Source organism: Leptosomus discolor, chromosome 11 (genome assembly GCF_034619465.1).
Source record: "Leptosomus discolor isolate bLepDis1 chromosome 11, bLepDis1.hap2, whole genome shotgun sequence".
In the NCBI taxonomy this organism is placed as follows: Eukaryota; Metazoa; Chordata; class Aves; order Leptosomiformes; family Leptosomidae; genus Leptosomus; species Leptosomus discolor.
Window position 1 is genome coordinate 11,735,939 of NC_141401.1, and position 20,735 is coordinate 11,756,673.

A 20,735-nucleotide genomic window follows, 5' to 3' on the forward strand; every position below is an offset into this window, starting at 1 on the left:
TTGGCCACAGGTTTGCCCATTTCTGATATGTCTAGGTAAATCAGCTGTCCAGCTAAAGTGGCAAGTCACCAGTTTACATTCTGCCTGCTACTCCTGAACACTGAAGATACTTGTTTTTTCAATGTGAAAGTTTAAAATTTGTCAAGTCAGGCAAAAAAGCGTACGATGACACACGTTAATAATGGGATCTGTGAGTGCCCTCTATTATTTGTGAAGGGTTTTTCTAGTGCTGGAGTTGCTGACTTTTTGTGAAAATGTTTTGCCCAATACCTCTCAGATAATACACCAAATACCATTACAAACATGCAACTTCTCAGCAATTCAAAATATGCTATTTCAAAATGGGATGAAGTAGAAACAGCTTACTGCTGTTAATCACAACACTTAGGAAATAAAACCTAAAAGGACTTGTTTCCATTGAAGCCAGCGAAAATAAAATTTAAAAAATGTGTAACTTCAGTTTTTAAACTGTTTAGAAATGTTGGTTACTTTGTTGGTATGTGGTACACTCGAGAGTTACACATCATCTTCCCAAAGAGGTCCCAAAGGTTTAGTAATCTTTTTGCACTACATTGAGGTTCTTCAAAACCAAAGAGTAGTTAGTCAGAGCAGTGTGTTGGCTTTAACAGCTGAGAAGATATATTCCCTCAAAGGAAACAAGTGTCTTAGCTGTTCCTTCAAGAAATAGGTCATAAAATGCAGGATAAATTCAAGATATGTCAGGAGAAAAATAACATACAAGAAGTTAATTTTGCATATTTAGCAGTCATAAAATAGATTATCCCCTGCAACTGACTTAGACTCCAGTTTCACAAGCAATGTATGTATCTGAAGTAACAGAACAGCTCACGTATTAAAATTAGCAAAACAGCATTGACATCTTACTGTACAAAGTAATTATAAAACGGGAGCATGGAGGTAGCTTGCCTTCAGAGAGCAGAGAGCTGATTTGGTACCACCCAAAGGCCACCAGTGCAGTTCAATTCCCCTCTAACCCCGAGACCCACAATAGTGCAAGGGTGTTTTCACTGTGCACTTCGGTGTTAACGGCGCGCTAAATAAAGCATTGCTCAAAGGCAGGCACTTACTTTGCAACGCAGATGCTTCTCAGTTTTTCAGCGATTCCCCCTTTTTCTGGGACTGGCCAGTTACCACCAACACCAGGCAAGGGCTGCAGCGCGGTGGCCCAGTGGCAGCACAAGGGGCCCCGATGACCTGACATGCCAAGCGCAGAGTGAAAAACCAGTAACTCACGTTCGCCTTTGCAGTATGGCTTGACAAAGCCAAACTAGGCACGTGAGAGTGTGGGTTTTCCAGTTTTAAAATATATTAAAGATATTTGCATTAAAGATATTTCATATTAATAGGAAGGGATATTCAAGTTAATGAGCCAATTGTGCGCACACAGTAGCTCTGAGCACACGATGTTTCCTTTGACATGCTCCATAAGGCTACGAAAAGATACGTTACCCAACCCATCATCTAAAGTATAACGTAAGCATATCCTGTACTTGGGAATACGATACATTATTTACTGCTCAGAAAACTGTGTTTGAGAGCTTAACCAACACAGGCTGCAGTCTTGCACAAAACTGCCAAGGGCAGTGCCTCCACACGTCTCTCTTTACATCTGTAAAACCAGGAGCTTCCAGGAACTTCGTGGGGACATTTACACCATAATGGTGACCCTTTGCAAGATTTTATCATTGCCTGCCTTTAAAAAAAAAAAAAAAAAAACAAAAAAAACCCAACTGAAACGACTTTATGTCAGTTTTGTTCCTTCTGAACTTTCTCCCCCCATAACTTTTATAGGATTTTTAAAGCTTCCCTGTAAGAATTGTTCCCGCTGCAATCTTTGGACTCACAAATTCTTGTTCTGAGTTTTCGCTTGTTAGCAGCTGAGCTGGTGGAAGGTGGACAGGCAGTGAGGTGGCCTTTGCATAGAGATGCTCCATGTGCAAGAAGCAGAGGTGCAGCACCTCCTTCCACTACTGCGCTGCCCGAACCAGGGGGGGAGCGATGGCAGCCAGAGCTGCTGCTTCTCCATGCAGCCAGGCAGCGGCGGCAGGCAGTGCCAGCACAGCACGGCAGGCTAAACAAACTGCTTTGCAAGAAGAGGGCAGCAGGTCAAACCAACCGCTTCCTGAATTTTAGAAATGGGAGACAAGTTCACAGGTATCCTTACAGAGCTCTGTTTCTTGATTTTTATTTTTTTTTTAACCCAGGGATAGGTACCTCATCATTAAAAGGTAAAATTTTAGGTGAGCCTATACAGGACTGGTCTTAATTGTCCAACCTTGAATTCTTATTTGACAGCGACCCTGACAGAAGTGTCACTTCATCCTGCAGATGCTTGTTGTTCTATTTCTTAGAGAAAAGGGTACCAATGGGCATGCCTTTGCTCTTCTTTCCATTGTTACTATAATGTAAATTTACTTTTAAAATTTATTTTTGAAATCATCTACCAGAGAAATACTCACCTACCAGAGAATACCTGTTTGCTAATTTTCTGCAGTCAGTTGCCTTAAATCCACAAGGATGGACCAATTTCCCAGCACAGTCTCCATAACCTTTTGAAAGAAACATTAATTTAAAAGACTCCACTTTTCCTGTAGCTTTGATAGGGACACATCACAACAAAGCTTGAAATTAAAGGAACAGAGTCATCGTTGAACTTTTAAATGTACCTGTTGCATTTCCTTGTATTCCCAAGTATGTACCATACAGAAGTTGATAAATTCTGCTAGCCTTTCTGCAAAACACAGGGAGAGCCAGCGTGAGCACTTTTCAGCCTCTGACAGAACTGTAAAAAACTTCCTTTACTTTTTTAGTTTTTCAAATCTAAGCCTGGCTGTTGCACCAGCATTAATGCAACCCCAGAAAGTCAGTGGGACCTTAACACAGACAAGGATGTGCAGAAGATAAGCTATTGTTTTAAATTGCTCTTACTGGTGGACTGAGCTGGTGGGTAAGACTGCTGCATTTGTTTTAAGAGTCCAAAAGATGAAACCTCCTTATAAATGCTGGTCTCCATACCAGCACAGAGGCGCGTATTATTGTCCAAGACAAAGTAATGCGCAAAACTTCAAAACATGCTGGTATTGCTCCAAATAGGAAAGAGCAGGAAAGAAAGGAGTATGTGCATGAGCAAGGAGAGGGAACAGAAAACCAGACAGCAGAATACCTGTGAGCACACTCCTAAGAAAAAGCTGAAAGGGAGCTCTTTGATCTAAACACTTTCTTGGTTAAAAGGTCTTTGAGCTGCAAGCAAAAAACCTATTCTCAGCTATTTGAGCCCTCTGTGTTCAGGGAAACAGGATCTTGCACATTCTTTATAAATAAGAGAGATTCCAGAGATACCTGAGCCTCCATCATCAGCCCCTCTCAGGAACACAAAACCTTCAACTTTGATCACTCACTTCTGACAAAAGGGATCACAGTCTGAGTTGTTCTCCTCCTCCTTTCCTCAAAAATTAGAAAGATAAATAGTTCACACAGTAAAATGTGCTATATAGGGTATTTTAAAATAAAACAGTACTTTAGCTTCTGAAGGCATTACAAATCCAAAGACAACTTTTAAATATGCTTAAATCTAACAGTTTAGTAGAAGCAAATTATTCCAAGTGAAAATCAACCCCACGTTGTGGTGACAGAATTTGAGTTTTTCTATGAAGAAAAAAAAAAAATTTGCAGATTATTCAAGCTGGAAAACAAGCAGAAAAATACCTTAATAAACAGAGCAGTAGAGTTGGAATGCTCCTCTCTAGATTGCCTAGTCCAACCCCATCCCAAACATTTCCAACCCAGCCTGGGTTTCAAGACTGAAGCATGGCTTTTTCTTGCCCTTCACGTCTAAGGCTAAGTACATGCAGTTGAACAATTCTTCTACAGCTGCTTCCTAGGCTGGATGCAAGGAAGCTTGTTACCATCACGAAGTTTTCACATGCTAAATTTCTAATTCGCTCTTTGTCAGGTGTACTTTCACAGAGCCCCATAACTAACATTTGTGCAACAAGCATTTGCTGAGTTAGACCAGTAAAACTGATGTAGCTCAGTTCACAGACTTCAATTCTGCGCCCTGCTCCTGCAGGAAAAAGAAAAAAAGAAAAAAAAAAAAAAGGAGGGGGGAAAAAAAAAGCAATCCAGCAAAACCACCACATAGGTATTTACAAACAATCATAACTTTGATACATCAGGCAGGATGGATAAAAACCGCAACTACATATTTATGGGGGTGCATCATGAATTTTTAATTTACTTGGTATTACAAAGTGTTAACTGTTTTGCCACGAACAATCACAGTAAGAGAAAGACGAGTCAGAACAAAGCAATTACTCAACTATTTTTTTTCCCCAAGTAACATTTATTAATAACATTCTTAAAGTGATAACTTAAGAGTCATAAGGAGGGGGGCTGTTGTCAGTAAACATACAATGAAAAGGTAGTAAGATTTTTATATTAAAGTATGACTAAAAAGGCTTTTAACATAGTGTTCAACCAAATTTAATATTAAAACATTCAAAACTGCTAAAAGTGTTGCAATCAGTTCTACTGAACTTACAAAAACCTCATTTCAGTAGTCAATACTAACCTATTACTTATATAAAATTTTAAACTCCATTCTTAATTTTTGTAAACAAAGCACCTAATAAGCATTTGAAAGAAAAAAGTTAGTTTACATCCCATTAAACTGCAGCACATGTGTGTGAAACCTCAGGCATGACCAGGCATGGAGCATAATTAGGCACAGAACAAGACAGAGTTTCCACAGCCAGCTGCTGAATACACTTATGTTGTCAAAGGTCTTCTTTATTTATACTAATTCCATTATCATTTAGAGCTGAAAAATTAATAAATCCTCCATGTAGAACACCTCAAGGAGAAAAAGGAGTCATGTTACATAGATTTGTGAAGCTTCTGAGGGCTTCAAGTAGCGCATGACTTTGAATGAGTTACGACTTCTTTATCTCTTTCCAGCATTTTCAGAAACTTCTTCATAACCATTTAACTTTGGCAGATACTGGGCTTGTCAAAGAACACGACAATACATCAGAAGACAAGTTTTCAGTCTGCTGCTGGAACACTGAGGTATGCCGTAATTTACTAAAGTGCCAGGCAAAAACCGACAATGGTGCGCAAGATCATTGTATTCTGAGGCTGTCCGGTGAAGCTTAGGTCAAGAAAGTCAAGAGGGGCAACTACCAACACACAAAAACTTTGTAATTTTTGTTTTCTTAGGGAAGTTGCAAACAAGATGGTTACTGTACCCGTATCAGCTGGCACCACGGTCAATCTGTGCGAATGGCAACAACTGATACTCAGGCTGTAAGTTTGTCTGCTCCTGACTCTTGTGAACAACCTGATACAAATTACGTAAAGCGGCAAGTTTGCAGTAAGCCTTTGTTAACTGCCAATATAGATTTACAATTGTCTTAATTAGCATACTTCCAAAGTAAATCTAGCTAAACTAGATTTAATCTGGGTAAGTTTTCCTGAGCTGACATGCCCCAAACTAACTATAAATGTCTAGAGGTGACCTTCAGAGGAACATTGAGGCACTTACGTGAAGCACTGCAGGAAAGCCTGCATTGCCATTGCCCAGCATGTGCTTATTCGGTTGTTTTCTCCAGGGTTCTTGAACTTGTACCGACTAGAGGAATGACATTCATTTAAAGAATAGGAAAAATGTTTTAACGACTACCTGACATTAGCACTAAGCGAACTCAGTGGTTTCCTGTCATTGCCTTCTCCAATTTTCTTTGGTGTAAAGTGTTAGCCTTACAGCTATACAAATTTTCTATGCCTAATCCCCCTCAATTTGCAGTTTCCTGAAAAAAGAAAGTGTCAAACAAACTCAAGCTCTTCTAAATGCAAACTAATGATTTAAACTATTTCTCCTTTTCCAAGTCTTTAAAAACTAAAACAAATGAAGATTAAACAAGTTAAACACATGCATGGGCCTTAACTAACACAGGCACTACTAGCACTATTCAAACCTGTTGTTTTGTCTATCAGTTGCAAAGAATCTTCAAAAATAGTTTAAAAAAAAAACCCAAACCAACAAACAAACAAAAAAAAAAAAGAGTATGGTGTAGATGCAAAAGCTAAAGAAAAAAATCTGTCCTGTCTTCCCCCATCCCTTTGAACCGATCTACAGCCAAACGAAGATCACAGATATAGACCTAGTCTCAATGGGTAGGAGAAGAACCAGGCCAGAGTTAACATTTCACCCCACCCCACAAATAACACTTCTTGAGCAAAAACCCTCTTGCCTTTCGCACCATCGTGTTTGTCAACTATTCTAGGAGCTGCACCGAAGTTTCCACGACCACTGTGTAAGTACCTCCCTCCTTTAATTTTTTTGGAAATGGTTGGTGATGAGATATAATCCAAAGACTTGCATCAAAGCTTAACAATTTTCACAATTAAGGCATAAACCAGTGACACTCAGGGCGGGGGGGAAGAGCTCACAGCCCCAACCTAAATTTGCCCTGTTATCTATTTTATGGCTTACAATGTACATAGACTAACGTACACACTGTTTATTCAATTACTTCTAGTAATGGAACTACAGTTTCATTCGGTGGTTGCTGTCATCTTTGCATTCACAATCTGGAAAGAAATCCTATGTAGGGTACTGTACCTTCTTTTTAATGAAACTTGACTAGTCAATCAAAATTAGGAAAACATTTCATGCATCAAACTGATACGGGCAAGCAACTTTTATAAAAATATACCGTATAGAAACACATTTGGAAAATTGCATAGAAAATATCCTTTTATTTAAATTGAAATAAGGCACGGTTTTACTAGCTATGGTTTGGCTGTAAAAATGCAAGTCTATTTTGATTATTTTTATGTTATTAACAATATTTTCCATAAAAATATAGGTGTGGGAGTAAAAAACCCTTTTACACAGAGTAGGAAATACTCTACTGTAAAACCTCACCAAATTTACTGTAATTAATTTGTAGAAAATTTGAATACTATTTTAAATCAGGATCCTACATGTTATTGTCCTCCAGGCTGTTCACTGGCTGATGCTGTGCTTTCTTCATTTCCTGTATAATCCAGGTGTTCCATCATCTGAATGTAAGAAAAATAAAAAAAAAAACGAGAGATGGCTTTTTATAAAGAAATACTGCTTTTCCCCATTGGTCCAAAGTATTTGTTAGCTAAGAGAAATATAATTAAACATGTGTTAGAGTGCACTTTAGCAGCATACAGATAAGAAGTTCTCTATAGATCAGAAAAGTATTCAAGCCAAATAATCAAAGCTCTCTTAGCTAATGCTTTCCACTCAAAAAGCATTCTCCAACCAAGGATCCAAGTCCTCTACAAGAAATTACACTGAGTCAAAAGTCTCTTATTATTAAATACAAAGAACAACAACAAAAAAATACTGGGTTAAGTAAACTTTCCAAAGACTTGGTTTGCAGAACTGGAAATAGACCCTAGGATCCTACCTAACATGTATAGATAGCAAGCAATAGCTTGCATAGAAAAGACTAGCTTTCTCTTTTCATGACTGTACAGGCTAGCTGTATCCCAGTTAGGAAAAACTGACTAAAAAAATGGCATTGCCACATTTCTTCGTAAATTTTCCTTTAAAAAGGATAAAGGAAATGGAATCATAAGGTCCTGCAACAGAACAGAACGTAAACCTGATTATTATATAGACTGATTATACTTTCCAATTAACGTAACTGATTAGGTCATCTGAATAACACAAGACAACGTTGCACTTTTCCTGACTAAAAAGCAGCCTGTTTCCCTATCTGCTGCTGTATTGCTAGAGGGCAAGGAAGGCTCTGGTTTCCTCCCTGGCATTAAGTAAGGCATTGAATAAGTTGCAGAGGTAAGGCACACAGTTGTTAGCACGACAAACTGAGCCTCATCAGTTTGAGGGCTTCAGAATTAAGCATAATTAACAACAGACCAAGAATTGGACAGTTTTGATAGCTGACAACCAGAGGCAGAAGATCAGAAGTATTAAAACTAATGCTGAAAAACAGAACATGTCAAGGAGCCCGCATGCCCAGCGTGGCAGGATTGTTAGGACAACAGCACAATGCTTTCAGCATCAGGTTTTCTAACCCTACATATGTTCTTCCACAGGGACGTATCCCGCCTAGTAGCAAAAAGGCCCCCAGTCTTTCTGCAAAACAGCCGCCCACTGCATGGGTTCTGAGCTGGGCAGACTTCCACACGATGAGGACACGATTGCTTTCTTGTCTTACTAGCACCCACTGGAGGATCCCTGGCAAAACAAAGGCAGGCTCTGACACCGTTGTGTCATACGTGCTTTAGTGTGGTATAATTCTGTATAGAGAGCAAAGAGAGTAGTTCCATTAACTTCTCTCTTCTCTAGCCATGACCCACCTCTGTGCCATACCTCTTAGGCCAACAGAATTGTTTCATCGCAAGGTGTACAAACATACCTTATTAAAAAAGCAGGTTTGCTTAAACAAGCTGTTTCCCAATCCAGACACACCAACACACCGCGCAGTAAGCTGAGATGACAGCTCCAAGGCAGAAACAAGCCACTGGGACTTAAGGAAGGCTTAGGAGAACCTAGTGGCCACAATATCAGTCTGACTAAAACCAGAAAAGGTCTTTCACATCCCTCCCTTCACGTGTCACAATTCAGACAGCAAGAATTAAGACAGGCACTAGTCTTGGCAGTACACCCAAGAACTGAGTTACAGCAATAGCACACACTCAGTCCAGCAGTGAATACCAAGCTCCTGTGCTTTCACTGCAGTATATCTAGAACTTTCCCCCTGCACTGTGACCAAAAACCCACATCAAAAGTCACCCAAAGCAAAACGCTCCCTACAATTACAGAAGTCAAACCCTCATTTTGAATGAGGACTGAAGTATTTGTTTCCAGGAAAAAACAACACCTCCACCCACCCCCACCCCAGTACCATGTTACATTAAGTACTGCCATGTATCTTACGTCATCCCAGGGACGATCATCTAACAGCTGGCATAGAGAAGGTAGTTTTAGTAATCATTTTTGTAAAATGTTTCCTTATTAAATTGGCAAGATGCTTCCAGAGGAAGAGTTAACACTATTTGCAACAATTCAGTGTATCCCAAAGTTAAAGATTCTTCTCTTAATCCTACAATAAGGTAGCATGAAATGTTCTTATGCTTCAGATATCACCTGTATTTAAATTTTTAAGTCTCTGCTTAGTATCTCAGATTTTTAAGTTAACTTTAAAACCAAAACAGCTAGTAGAGCACAAAGGGTGTTTGGGGTTTTTTGATATACCTAAATGTTACAACGCCAAAAAAAAAAAAAAAAAAAAAAAAAGAAAGCCACCCCACCCCATTACTAATCTCTCCACCATACAGAAGGAGGATAGCCCACAACTTGAAGTCAGGGACAACAGATGTTTTTATAAGAGTGTAAGACTGCATTAAGGAGCATTTTCCACAAGTGTATCTCAGTTGCAGGTACTCTCAGGACAAACTGCATCCTCAAGCCTCAGCCAAAGCTGCAGAATCTTTATGACAACCAGCAGCAAGACAAAGGCACCCTGCTAAAATCCTGGACAAAGTTTTTGTTTCAAGCCTCGAAAGAGCCAAAGCAATCATACCGTGCATTGTGGAGAGCTGATGAACATTTTTAAAGTGGAACCTTTTCTCCCTGACAGTTTTTAAGGGGGGGGGTGTCAAGATAGGTTAAATTTAAATGTATTTTGGTTACAAAGCTGTCTCCTAACACGGTGAAATATTAAAAACCAACCAAACCCCCCAAAACCACACTCACAGAGCCGAACTATAAACAGCAATATAAACTCTTGCCTGTAAAAGAGTATATAGTACCTACGCACACAGTTGCTTGCAAGATTCACTCTGATGACGTTGCATTCACGTAATTCTTAACAACTTATAGCTATGATTAATCACTAAAAACGTGACAAAATTACAGTACTAAACAGCAGATGCCTGCTGTGTAACACGCTAATGACAAATCCGTTGGGTTATTATTTGAAAGAGAGATAAGAAACCTGCTAAACTCTTCAAACAGACAAACTAAAAAGTTGCAAGACTGATCTAGAAAACTTCAAAGTTGCATTAATCTACTAGATTTTTCATGATATTACTAAAATGATTTCATAGATTGTACTGATACAAAAAAATAGTATTTTTAAATTAAATCAGCATCTGGGAAATAAGTATCAAATTAGTTTATCCTGCAGGCATACATGAGGAGTACAAGCAATCCAGAAAACCTAGAAAAACCTTTATTATACACTTCACAGCAGTGCTACTGCCCATTCAGTGGTAGGAAAGCAGGTGCGTTACTCTCCCAAGAAATCCCTGTGCTTCGGTGAATAGTTAAAATATTTTTCCGTGCAGCAATTCCTTACAGCTCAAGACAACTCCACAAAAAAGCCACACACAGCATAACTAGAATTTAAGACTGCCTCATTGTGCAGCAACACAAATGCTCTCAGCTAAGAATTACGGAACCTCAGCTATCTTAGAGAGTCAAGTATTTCCCATATGTATAAAGTAGAAACTGAAAAACTGATTTTAACAATCCTATCCAAGAACTTCAGCGCACACAGCGGGACAGAATCATTTTAAGTTATAAAAATAGAGTCCAGCCATCTGATTTTCATTTGCAGTCAACCCCTCCCACTTCCTAACCTCTTCTTGGGTTCACATCTCATTTCTTTATTATTAAGTCTTTTTAATGAGACTTAAACTTCTCTTTATTAGAAGTAAGAAGCTAATGAGAAAAGTACTTTTTAGTTCAGAATTTAAGTGAGACAGAGTTCACCATCTCAAACTGTCTTCAGTGTACAGGGCAGACAAGCTACGCTTTATAAACAGACATATAACTTTAGACTTCCGACATAATTCAAGATTATATTTAAGTGCTTAAATTCATCAGGAGGTTGAAATTTGAAAGGTTGCATTGCTCTCTCCATGCTGTGCTTGAGACAGCGGACAGTTAAAATAAATACCATCAGTCTTAGCAGTCACGAGCTATAGCCTAGTAACGTTATCTCGCTGCAGGCTAGAAGCTGGGCAGCAGCAAGACCATAAAAGCTGGTCTGAATACTTACTCCCTATCCCACTGCAAGCACCAGAGGCAGTACAGGACAAAATATTCTGTTGAGTAGTAAGATGATAGAGGGATTGTAATCACGCAGACATGATTACTAAAGGTAAATTATAATGCTGAACATTATAACAGAGGACAACAAAATTGTTGTTTAGCACTAAGCAGGTTTTCATGTCAATGCAGTGGCACAGAAAAATTAGGTGAAAGACTTCCATACAGGTAACAGTAGAGGAACTGACACCAATTCTAAATATTTGAAGACACTCCTAGGGATTTGGAAAATTATAGAGTAGATAGGCACACAAAGCCTGCCTTCAGGCTTAGGGATCATGGCTCACGGATCATGGCTCCATTGGTACTTGATATTAAGTTTTCCTGTATTCTTTTAAAGAAGGAAAAAACCCCCAACACCTAAGCATAAAAACAGATTTATAGCTCGTCTTCACTTCTACCCTCTTCAGAAAAATTAAAAAGATGATACACACAAAAAAGAATGAAAAGAGGAAGCAGAGGGAGAAAAAAGAAAAAAGAAATCATAAGATGATTAATAAAGTTGCATTAAAGGAAGGCCATAATCACACCTTGTAGCAAAGGCGTCCTGGAGGAGTCCGATACCTAAATAAAATTCATTTCATTATTAAAATAATATACAACAAAACCCAGAAAAAAACAAACCTCAAAAAAGCTAACTAATGGACTACAAACAAACAGCAGCATTCATGAAGTTTAGCCACCTGATACACTGCACATGCTCTTGTACCCCTATTCTTAGGACGCTTTGCTCTAAGAAGCCTGCAAGGTTTCTGTTCCCATGAGGCCAAAGCAAACCTCTACAGAAGTCTGGTCACCCTTGTCAACGGGGCAGCTCTGCTCCAGTCCAACTTACCATTGTTGTAGCAAAAAATAGTCTTCTGTCACCTTTCTATGTCTTTCCTCCTGGAATGAGAACTGAAATCTGGAGATTTCAACCCTGGGGTTGTGTGGGTTTGGGGGTTTTTTGGTGTGTTTGTAAGTTCAGTAAGGACAGTTCAAAATATAGCTTTATGTGAGGAGGACAACATATGGGAAAGACCAACAATAGAGCATTCTGTGAGTGCAGCTTGAATAACACCCTCTGGAAAAAAAAAACTAATATAGAAGTTCTTCAGAAAGTTAATAGAAACATAGGAGTTAGTGAAGTTACACAGAGGTGTTCAATCACAAACAAGTCTAACTTAGGGGTGGTGGAAATCAACAGTTTAAATTGTGCCAGAAATGAAGTCATCTGACCTCAAAACAAGCTGAAGTTCAAAGCAGTTTTAATCCTTCAAGAAACCAGTTGAAAGGACATGAAATAACTGCTATGGCAACATAATTATTCCAAGTATGAGTTTTGCTATGAGAAGTGCAAGAAATTGTTGTCGCTAAAGACAGTTGCCAGATTTACTTAGGCCAATCTTACTCAGAACTCAAGTGAGGAAAATAAATTGCAAAACTTTTTCACCCCAACAGAGCCAGAGTTACTGGGCTTTATATATGCAACACTGTTTATTTTAGAATAGCAAACAGTCACCAATTTGTATACAAAGGCATGGTAAGCCAAAGTCATTCCTACCTACAGAGAAACATTTCTATTCACTGGACCTATGAAAGGAGAAGAGTTGTTTTTGTAGACAAAAAGACAGGGTATCTAGTTAAAGCTGAAGATCTCCTGAGTAATTTCATACCTAGCCAACCTCCAGCTGAAGCAAGTGTAGAAATTAGTTAGATGAACCAAAGGTAGTGTTGAGCTGATAATACGAGAGGAGCTGCGTGCCTGCAGTTTTACATTTACAAGAATTACCACCACCTTGACTTCCACTGATCCACTTAAACCTCGCAACCCAGAAGTTGACAAAGCAGGAGCTGCTCCTTTCCACCATCAAATCCACATCACCCACCTCCCCCTGCAACGGACTGTCTGTTCTCTGAGCCGAGTTCAACACAGCCTACATTCAGGTGATAGTTTCTGAATTCAAACAATATTGGAATTTAGGTCTCAAACAAAATTTAGACTAATCTCGAGACTGGCCTGTCTTACGATAGATGCCAGCTCACAAGGGCTACTGGCACACTTGGTTACTACAGCGAGTCAAATCAGGGGGAAAGTGCAAATGTCACGGGCAGAGGCAGACAGCTGGTGGGATTTTAAGGACTGCAGATCCTGGGTAGTGTTAGAGATAACCAAAGTGGAAATGCTGAATGCCCAAGGCAGTGTGCACACAGTGCGCTGTGACAGAGAACACTTATAGACCCTTGCAGCTATTCTGTTGCTGAATGTTCCACATAATCCTGATGACGCGGGACACCAGTGATGCGGGGAAAGTTTCTAAAATTCTAGCTGATCACCAGCCTTTTTGAACTGACTCTTAATACAGGACTATCGCAGATTGGAATCCGCATGTTTAGTTCAGTGACTCCTGTTATACCACGTCAAGATGATAGTTGAGGAATGTTAAAACATGAAAAAACATTTCAAAGAAAATAAAACAGAACAAAGGACTTTTTCCCATGAGTACTGAACCAGCTATTTCATCTCCCTAAGCTTTGTTCTGCCATATCGACTATTAGACTGAGATTTTCTAAGGGTAAAGACTATTTTTCCTTATTAGTTGCAGAAGATAACATGAAGACTAGCAAAAATTGAATTGTGGGTGATATATTATCAAGTACTTAGAGAAGCATGTACTCAAAGGAATGAACAACAAACTACTCAAGGCATCCAGCCTACCTGGTAGCTGCTTCCTTTCCAAAACTTCTTCATCTCTTTGCGCCTCCAAGCAACAAATGAGCTAGTAATGAGTGTACATGGTACAAGATAGAGAAGGGCAGGTTGTCCCATCTTCATTAATGCCAAAACAATGAAAGTCAGCACCATACCAATGGCATAAGCTATTAAAAAAAATATATATATTTATACATACACAGTAAAAAACAGGTGAATTTTTAAATTAAGTCACTCATTCAGTAAGCCAGAATTTTTTTTTTTTTAAAGTAACATCTTCATTGTTAATATAATTAAAGAAAAGAGGGACAACAGGTTGCTCTGTATTTGCAAGCTTTCTCAAAACAACCACCATGAAGAATACTCAGCTGGAACATTGGCAGACACATTAAAAAAAAGATTATAAACAGACTCAGGACAACATTGAACTTTTACCTGAAGAAAACTATCTAGTTCTGCCATTTAGAAAAAGCTAGGATGAAGATTAACATCGCTGAAATATCGCAACTTACCTATTGTACAGGAAATGTAGTACACAGAAGATGAGCGTGTTTGAACATCAAATCTTCGACAATAGGCAACCAGAAGCCCTTGAAGAAAAAAAAAAGGATTAATGATATATTTAGCCACTAATTTTTTTCTCTCCCCAATCCTCCAAATCAAAGCAGCATAAAAGGAATTTATAGTAAGATTTCCCATTACTGTATGTTATCTTCTTCCCATCTATTTTTGGAAAGCCAAGAACCAGTTTAAGAAATCTTACAGTAAGTCTTGAAAATCAAGACCATAATGGAAATATAAGCCAAATGAGCCTGGTATTAAAATGTTTTGGCTTTTTAAGCAAGCTAATTACATTGTGCTATTTTCAGTTTTCTAATACAGAAGAGTAACAACGTGGGTTTAATACTTTTCTTCAACAGGATTTTAATGCTCGCTCTTCATAATCAGCAATTTTACCTGCACGTTGTTCACAAGATGGTGCTTTGTGCCTGATTTAAGTAATTTGCTCAAGACTCCAACTATGTCAAAATTCAGCTCTTCTGAGGAAGACTGAAAAACTTGATAATGCATTTTCTGTTACCTCACCTCTAATTAGGTAGTCTAGGATATGACAACACTATGAAGTCACAGAATACTTGCTTTCGGTGAGACTTCAAAGAGATTTAATTAATACTGACAATTGGATTTATCTGTGAGACTTGTATTTATACAATATTGTGCAATAGAAGAGCAAAACCTCTTCACTATTTAAGTGTTTTGTAACACACTAAGCTTTCTTATATTGTGGCTTTTGTTGTATTCTGCACTGACAAACCAAGACAAACTGCTGCATTTGACTTAGTAATTACTTTGTAGAATAAACTCTAATATAAGTCAGTGGAGAATCAAACCCAAAATATTAAATCATAAGTTAAATTGTCAAAAACATTTGCTCACCTGGGACAATAATGTCTCCAAATCCCAACAATGAAAATGGCATGTCACACAGTGTCGATGCAGAGTATTCGAGTCTAGGCACTCTAATAACCACGGGTAACTGTAAAACAGTAGATTTATGTGGGCTTCTGAAATAATCTAAAACATCCTGGTGTTCTGGATTTTTTTGTTTGTTTGTTTGCTTAAATTAACAAACAGTTTTAATATAATTAATTTATTGTTAATGCAGAACTTCAAAATAGGTAGAACCTAAAGTAAAAACCAGAAACCAACATAGAGAGTGGATAAAGCTTAAGGCAACAGGTAAGCTGGAATTTCAGATTTACAAATAATACGCACACATCAAAAAAAAGTTAAAACAACGTTTAACCATATAATGGGAATAAGAAATCTGGATTATTAACCTAACTATAGAGTATTGATCAGTGATATCCAGGCCCTGAAGAGAAATTTGGACAGTCAGGTTTTCCCCAGAAGAACAGTCTTTTCAGAGGGAATCATTTAAAAATCCAGTATCTGAAATACAATCCTTACTTTCTCATGGGGAGCTGAGCGTTCAGTAGGGACTTCCACCAAGTTTCCATCATTCTAGGATCAAACCCAAGTCAACAGGTATTTAATACTTAAAAGAAAATAGCAGAAGCTGGCTATATTTTGTGAGAAAGTTATGCCGAAAAGCACACTATGAATTAGCTACGCAGTGTCAGTATTTTTATGTTGCACATACTAAAACAACTGTTCATACCTTTTCACTATTTCCAAAAGGGCCAGCTGCAACTTCAACCATTATACTTGCCCCATTCTGAAATTCAAGTTATTTTTCAAAAGTTAGTGGTTTAATATACAAGAACGTTCATACTACATTTACAAAAAAACTGCTTGTGCCTCATTTTACAATTCAGGATTGGAAAAATCCTGAATATCAAAAGGAATGCGCTAGTATCATACATACTGTTTTGCATTAAAAACATGCAGCCCAGCCTAAAATAACTTTAAAAAAAAACCCAAACAAACAACAAATCCACTAGATGTATGGAAATTTAGCTAAAAACACGTCAGCTTTTTCCTGCCATGAGCTTTCTGCTTCAAAATAAAAGAAGGTAGCTTGCATACAGTTCATACTACACTGCAAACGAGCACCGCAGAAAGTACTAGAGCATGTTCCAATATACAGGTGTTAAAAGCAAAACAAGAAAATGGGAAGACAGTAATTTCTCATCATCTTGCTGCCACACAACTGGGGACAGCTTACTTTTAAGTTTTCAGCAGTCATATGGCCAAAAGTCACTTAAGAAAACTTACGGCACCTACATAAGCATTACACTCTGCAGCCCATACAAGATGAAAAATTAGGCCACTGCCGTCTTAAATGGGGAAAAAGAAAAGGAAATCAGCACTTCTGCATTAGAATACCAAAAGCACTAACCTGTTTGACAAAAATACTCCCCTGATGACCACAGAACATTTTTGGGTTTATTTTAAAGATAAATTCACAGACGTACCTTTGTGATAAAGGGTGTTATGAAGACAAAAAACACATCATATAGAAGGAGAAGGCCTAGAAGTATCACACAGGACTGGCAAAAAAAAGAAAACAAATTTTACTGTAGGTTTTCAAGGACAGCATAGCTACATTCTGGTACTGTTACTGTACCACCATGTTAAAAAAGAAAAAAAAGCAGGGGGGAGGGCACAGCAGAGAGGAGAACACCACCACCCCACCCCTCAACCCCATGTTTTAATTCTGGCATAAAATTTAGAATATGATTCATTTTTTTCATAATTACTAAAACCAGTAAAGATTTCTTTTTTAATATATATTTCTTGAGTGTTGAAAAGCTACTTTCTGATACTAAACTTCCAGATTCATGGCATTAGAATACTTTCTTAAGGTAAGCAACTTACAGTACCTTAAAGTTGGGCATTTTCAGTGTTTTAATAAAGTTTAGGCAGAAAGCAACTCCCAAAATATCTTGCAAAATCCAAGCCCACCTAAAAATAAGAACATATTTTTACACATTGTTCAAACTATTGCTGGAATCTAAGTGCAATAATGATTTTAGACTTTGCTGGAAATAGCAAGATTGCAAAATGGATTGGAAAGCAAGAAAATAGCTTTTAGGAAGTATTGCTACCAAACCTACAAAAACACTAGTTTCAAGATGGTCAATTTACACTTGCCTCTGATCACAAATAGGGAACTGTTCTTCATCACTGCCCATCACAGAGAAAATGAGTTGGACAGAAGCCATAATAGGGCCTTGGTGTTCGTTCCTATCATTGCTCACTTGATTGGAAACCCTACTTAACTTCTGGTTCAAGGTGCTACTTCGGATTGTACTGTAATATTTGTGTATTTGTGGTCCTGTGCTTCCACTGGACCGCAGGAAGCATAGGTCCTATGGCCCCCATGCTATTTTTGTACTTTTTTTCCTTCTGTGGCCATCATTAGCAATCAAGCTAGTTCTTCCTCATCTTCATAATTTTCTGTAACTTCAAATTACCACACGGTTCATTTGTATAGCTTTGTTCTCTATTATTCCCATGCTTGTTAAGCTTCATAAATACTTTCATGACTGGAGTTTAGAAGGATGCCATGCTCCAAGATTAGTAATGCAATGGGAAGTTCACTAATGACGATTTTTCATATTACTCTTTTAAGTCAGAATGCATCACTTACCTATCTTCATTTCGAAACACTGCCCAGACAACAGCTGCTGCTGCGCAGAATACAGCAAGAAAAATAAGCCTCACTTCAATGTTTTTGTTGCAACATGCAATCCTGAAAGAAAATTAAATTAAAAAAGAAAGCCTGCAACAGCCAAAACATACACCCGTGCTATCACAGCTCCTTAAGCTGACAAGGTGTTCTCATCCTGAGACCTTCTCCCTCCATGTGGACTCAGGTGGCACTATTCTTGCAACTGCAGTAGCAGTGCTTCTCCGGGCTGCATGAAAAACATGCCCACAGATAGTAAGCTAAGTCGGGCATTGATGGCCAGTCCTCATTTCAGCAAACATGTCCAGAGAAGGAAGCACACAGATGAATTTATTTAATCCATTTCTGTCAGGTAACAATTATGGCAACAGAACTACGTCAGTGAGGGACAGCTATGTCACCATTCCAGAAGGGGGTGGGGAGGGGGGAATCAATTTTAGGGCACACGATACAAGATTAAAAATTGAATAACTACGTATTGCAAAATTGCTAGCCAATATCTGTTTCCACTGCCTACTCAGTTTTCTAGGACAGTTCTTGAACTGATACTAACTGACAGAAGTAATGCCTGTCCTGTAGCTTACACAAAACCTGCTGTCTTTTCTGCCTGGTTGCCACCTTTGATGGGCTACCAGATCATCTGGTGCTAGCATCCTGTACTAAGTAACATAATCTTGGGCTTTCAAGCTTATAAGCATTGTTCTTTTGGGGAAAAGAACCATGTGTTACATTAGAAGTTACGAGTTTTTTAAAGTGAAAATACAGGGAAGGAAAAGAGGGACATTCCCATACTCACTAATACCTGAAGGATATTTAATTCAGACTAGTAAGAAGAGGCTATCTGTACACTGATAGCACACTACCTGAGTTTGGACTGTAACTGCTAGCTTCTAACACAGAGGACATGAGCAATGTGCTGCCTTCACAAGAAAAAGTTAACACTTGGTTTGTCACAGGTACAGTACAGATTAACATGAGGAAAAAAAAACCAAAACTCTTATTGCCTACAGTATAGTACTTGCTCAAAAAAGGATCAAATGTGGATGTTTCCCCCTTACAGAATTCCTTGACGAACAAAGTGAACACATCCTACAGGCAATCTGGATTTTGTAAAACTGAGCTCAGACGACCAAGCAAAGCCTTTCAAGTTTGATTACAGCAATGCTTTCAAATAAAGGTAATGCAGCAAATCTTCCACAACACTATTTTAACTGTTGCTTATGCTACGGATACTTTTAATATACATTAAAGGAGCTTGTAACTTCCTTTATTAACAATCCCACGCACGAAACCATACAGGAAACAATTTGTCAGACTGTTCTCATATTTTCCCACTACCTTGAGCAGCAACCAGAAAATACGCAAAGGAAACCTCAGTTATAATAACTGAAAGGTGTACAATACCTGCACTGCCCAAATGGTATTTCTCCTATTAATGCCGCAAGACAGTTGTATAGACTCATTGCAGATGCCAAGCAGAAGACTGATATTATAACATACACTAAATAAAAAGAATGGAAGATGGGAATCAGTGACAAAATACAATAGAAAAAAAACAGCAAACAGGAATCAAACACAATGACGTACATTTGATATAAACTGTTAACAGTTATAGCACTGCTTGATAGTCACTGGAGACTGCAGTCATCTGATCACAGAAAGTGCTGAATTCTGACTGTCTCTGCCATGGCAAGAGTCCTCATGAAGAAAAGACTTGAGTTTTGAAATTTTTTAATCGAAAAACTTCTTTTAAAAAAAAAAAAATTCCTCCCTTTTCTTTAAGAAGAAATATGCCATCTGTTACCGCTTTCACATACTTTTATTGGGTTATGGCTAAAACCAAAGTGCTATTTTACAACTACCAGCCTTCTCAGTTTCTGATAACACTCCTCACTTCCAATTTTCCCTTTAATCACTTTATCTGCTTATGCATAAAAATTTCAAGATTTAACTGATGATTTAGGTGGCATTTTAAGATATTAAGCTCCTCATCCCTTCCAAAAATTTCTGTGCAGTTAGGAACCACATGGTTAGGGAAAAACCTCTATAGTGCATGTTAACCTACAGTATATTGTGTATTCCAATTTACAGTACGCACTCTGAAATGTGGACAAACTATAAAACCAGTTGTTTGCTGGTTGGGGTTTAGTGGGGTGGTTTTTTGGTAGTGAAGGTCTGGCCAGAAAGCCATTCTGATATCTATAAGGAGATTACTGAAAGAAACAGGCAAGAAAGGTGGACTTTATAGTTGTAACCAAGATCACGTGCCATTATGATCTGTTAAGCCCCCAACAGGCAAAACATTAAGTTTGGCACAACAGGTTCCTCTGAAGTCAGTAAGAAATCAGCCATTAGGGAATCTCAAATTTTCAGGCAACAATGCAGAATTAATAACGCCTGAATACTTACAAAAAGAGATACAGAGAACTCCATCACAGAGCTCAGCTCTGCAACTGCTTTTGTGCTGGAAACATGCCCTCCCTAGTACTTCAGTTACAGAATTGATCTTAAGTCCAAGTACTGAAATTAGGACTTATGTTCACACACTGTAATAGCGACATAAAGCGGGGGTTTTTTGGTTGCTTGTTTTCAATTAAATACAGGTTTTTCCCTGGGACAGCATGTCATACCATGGTAAAAGCTTCTTTACGTCCAAGAAATTTCATGTATGTCTGCTCCAAAGCGCACAGAACTAAGGCTTCTTCGAACCATTCACATTTCTTCCTCCCCCTAACCAATTTGTTACT

The 20,735-nt window shown here is 38.3% G+C and overlaps 1 protein-coding gene across 1 annotated transcript in view; it reads right to left on the bottom strand.

Annotated features, from left to right (window-relative positions):
* Window positions 1-4,293: 4,293 nt before the first annotated feature.
* SPPL2A (signal peptide peptidase like 2A) overlaps window positions 4,294-20,735 on the bottom strand; it is a 29,854-nt gene continuing 13,412 nt past the window's right edge. Inside the window, exons 7-16 of the mRNA XM_086471471.1 lie at window positions 19,393-19,489; window positions 17,950-18,051; window positions 17,180-17,261; window positions 16,772-16,846; window positions 16,015-16,071; window positions 15,804-15,857; window positions 15,270-15,369; window positions 14,345-14,422; window positions 13,839-13,999; window positions 4,294-7,086 (exon numbers count right to left, since the gene is read on the bottom strand). Coding sequence (XP_086327597.1) covers window positions 7,012-7,086; window positions 13,839-13,999; window positions 14,345-14,422; window positions 15,270-15,369; window positions 15,804-15,857; window positions 16,015-16,071; window positions 16,772-16,846; window positions 17,180-17,261; window positions 17,950-18,051; window positions 19,393-19,489 — 881 coding nt within the window. The 3' untranslated portion in view covers window positions 4,294-7,011. The remainder of the gene's footprint in view (window positions 7,087-13,838; window positions 14,000-14,344; window positions 14,423-15,269; window positions 15,370-15,803; window positions 15,858-16,014; window positions 16,072-16,771; window positions 16,847-17,179; window positions 17,262-17,949; window positions 18,052-19,392; window positions 19,490-20,735) is intronic.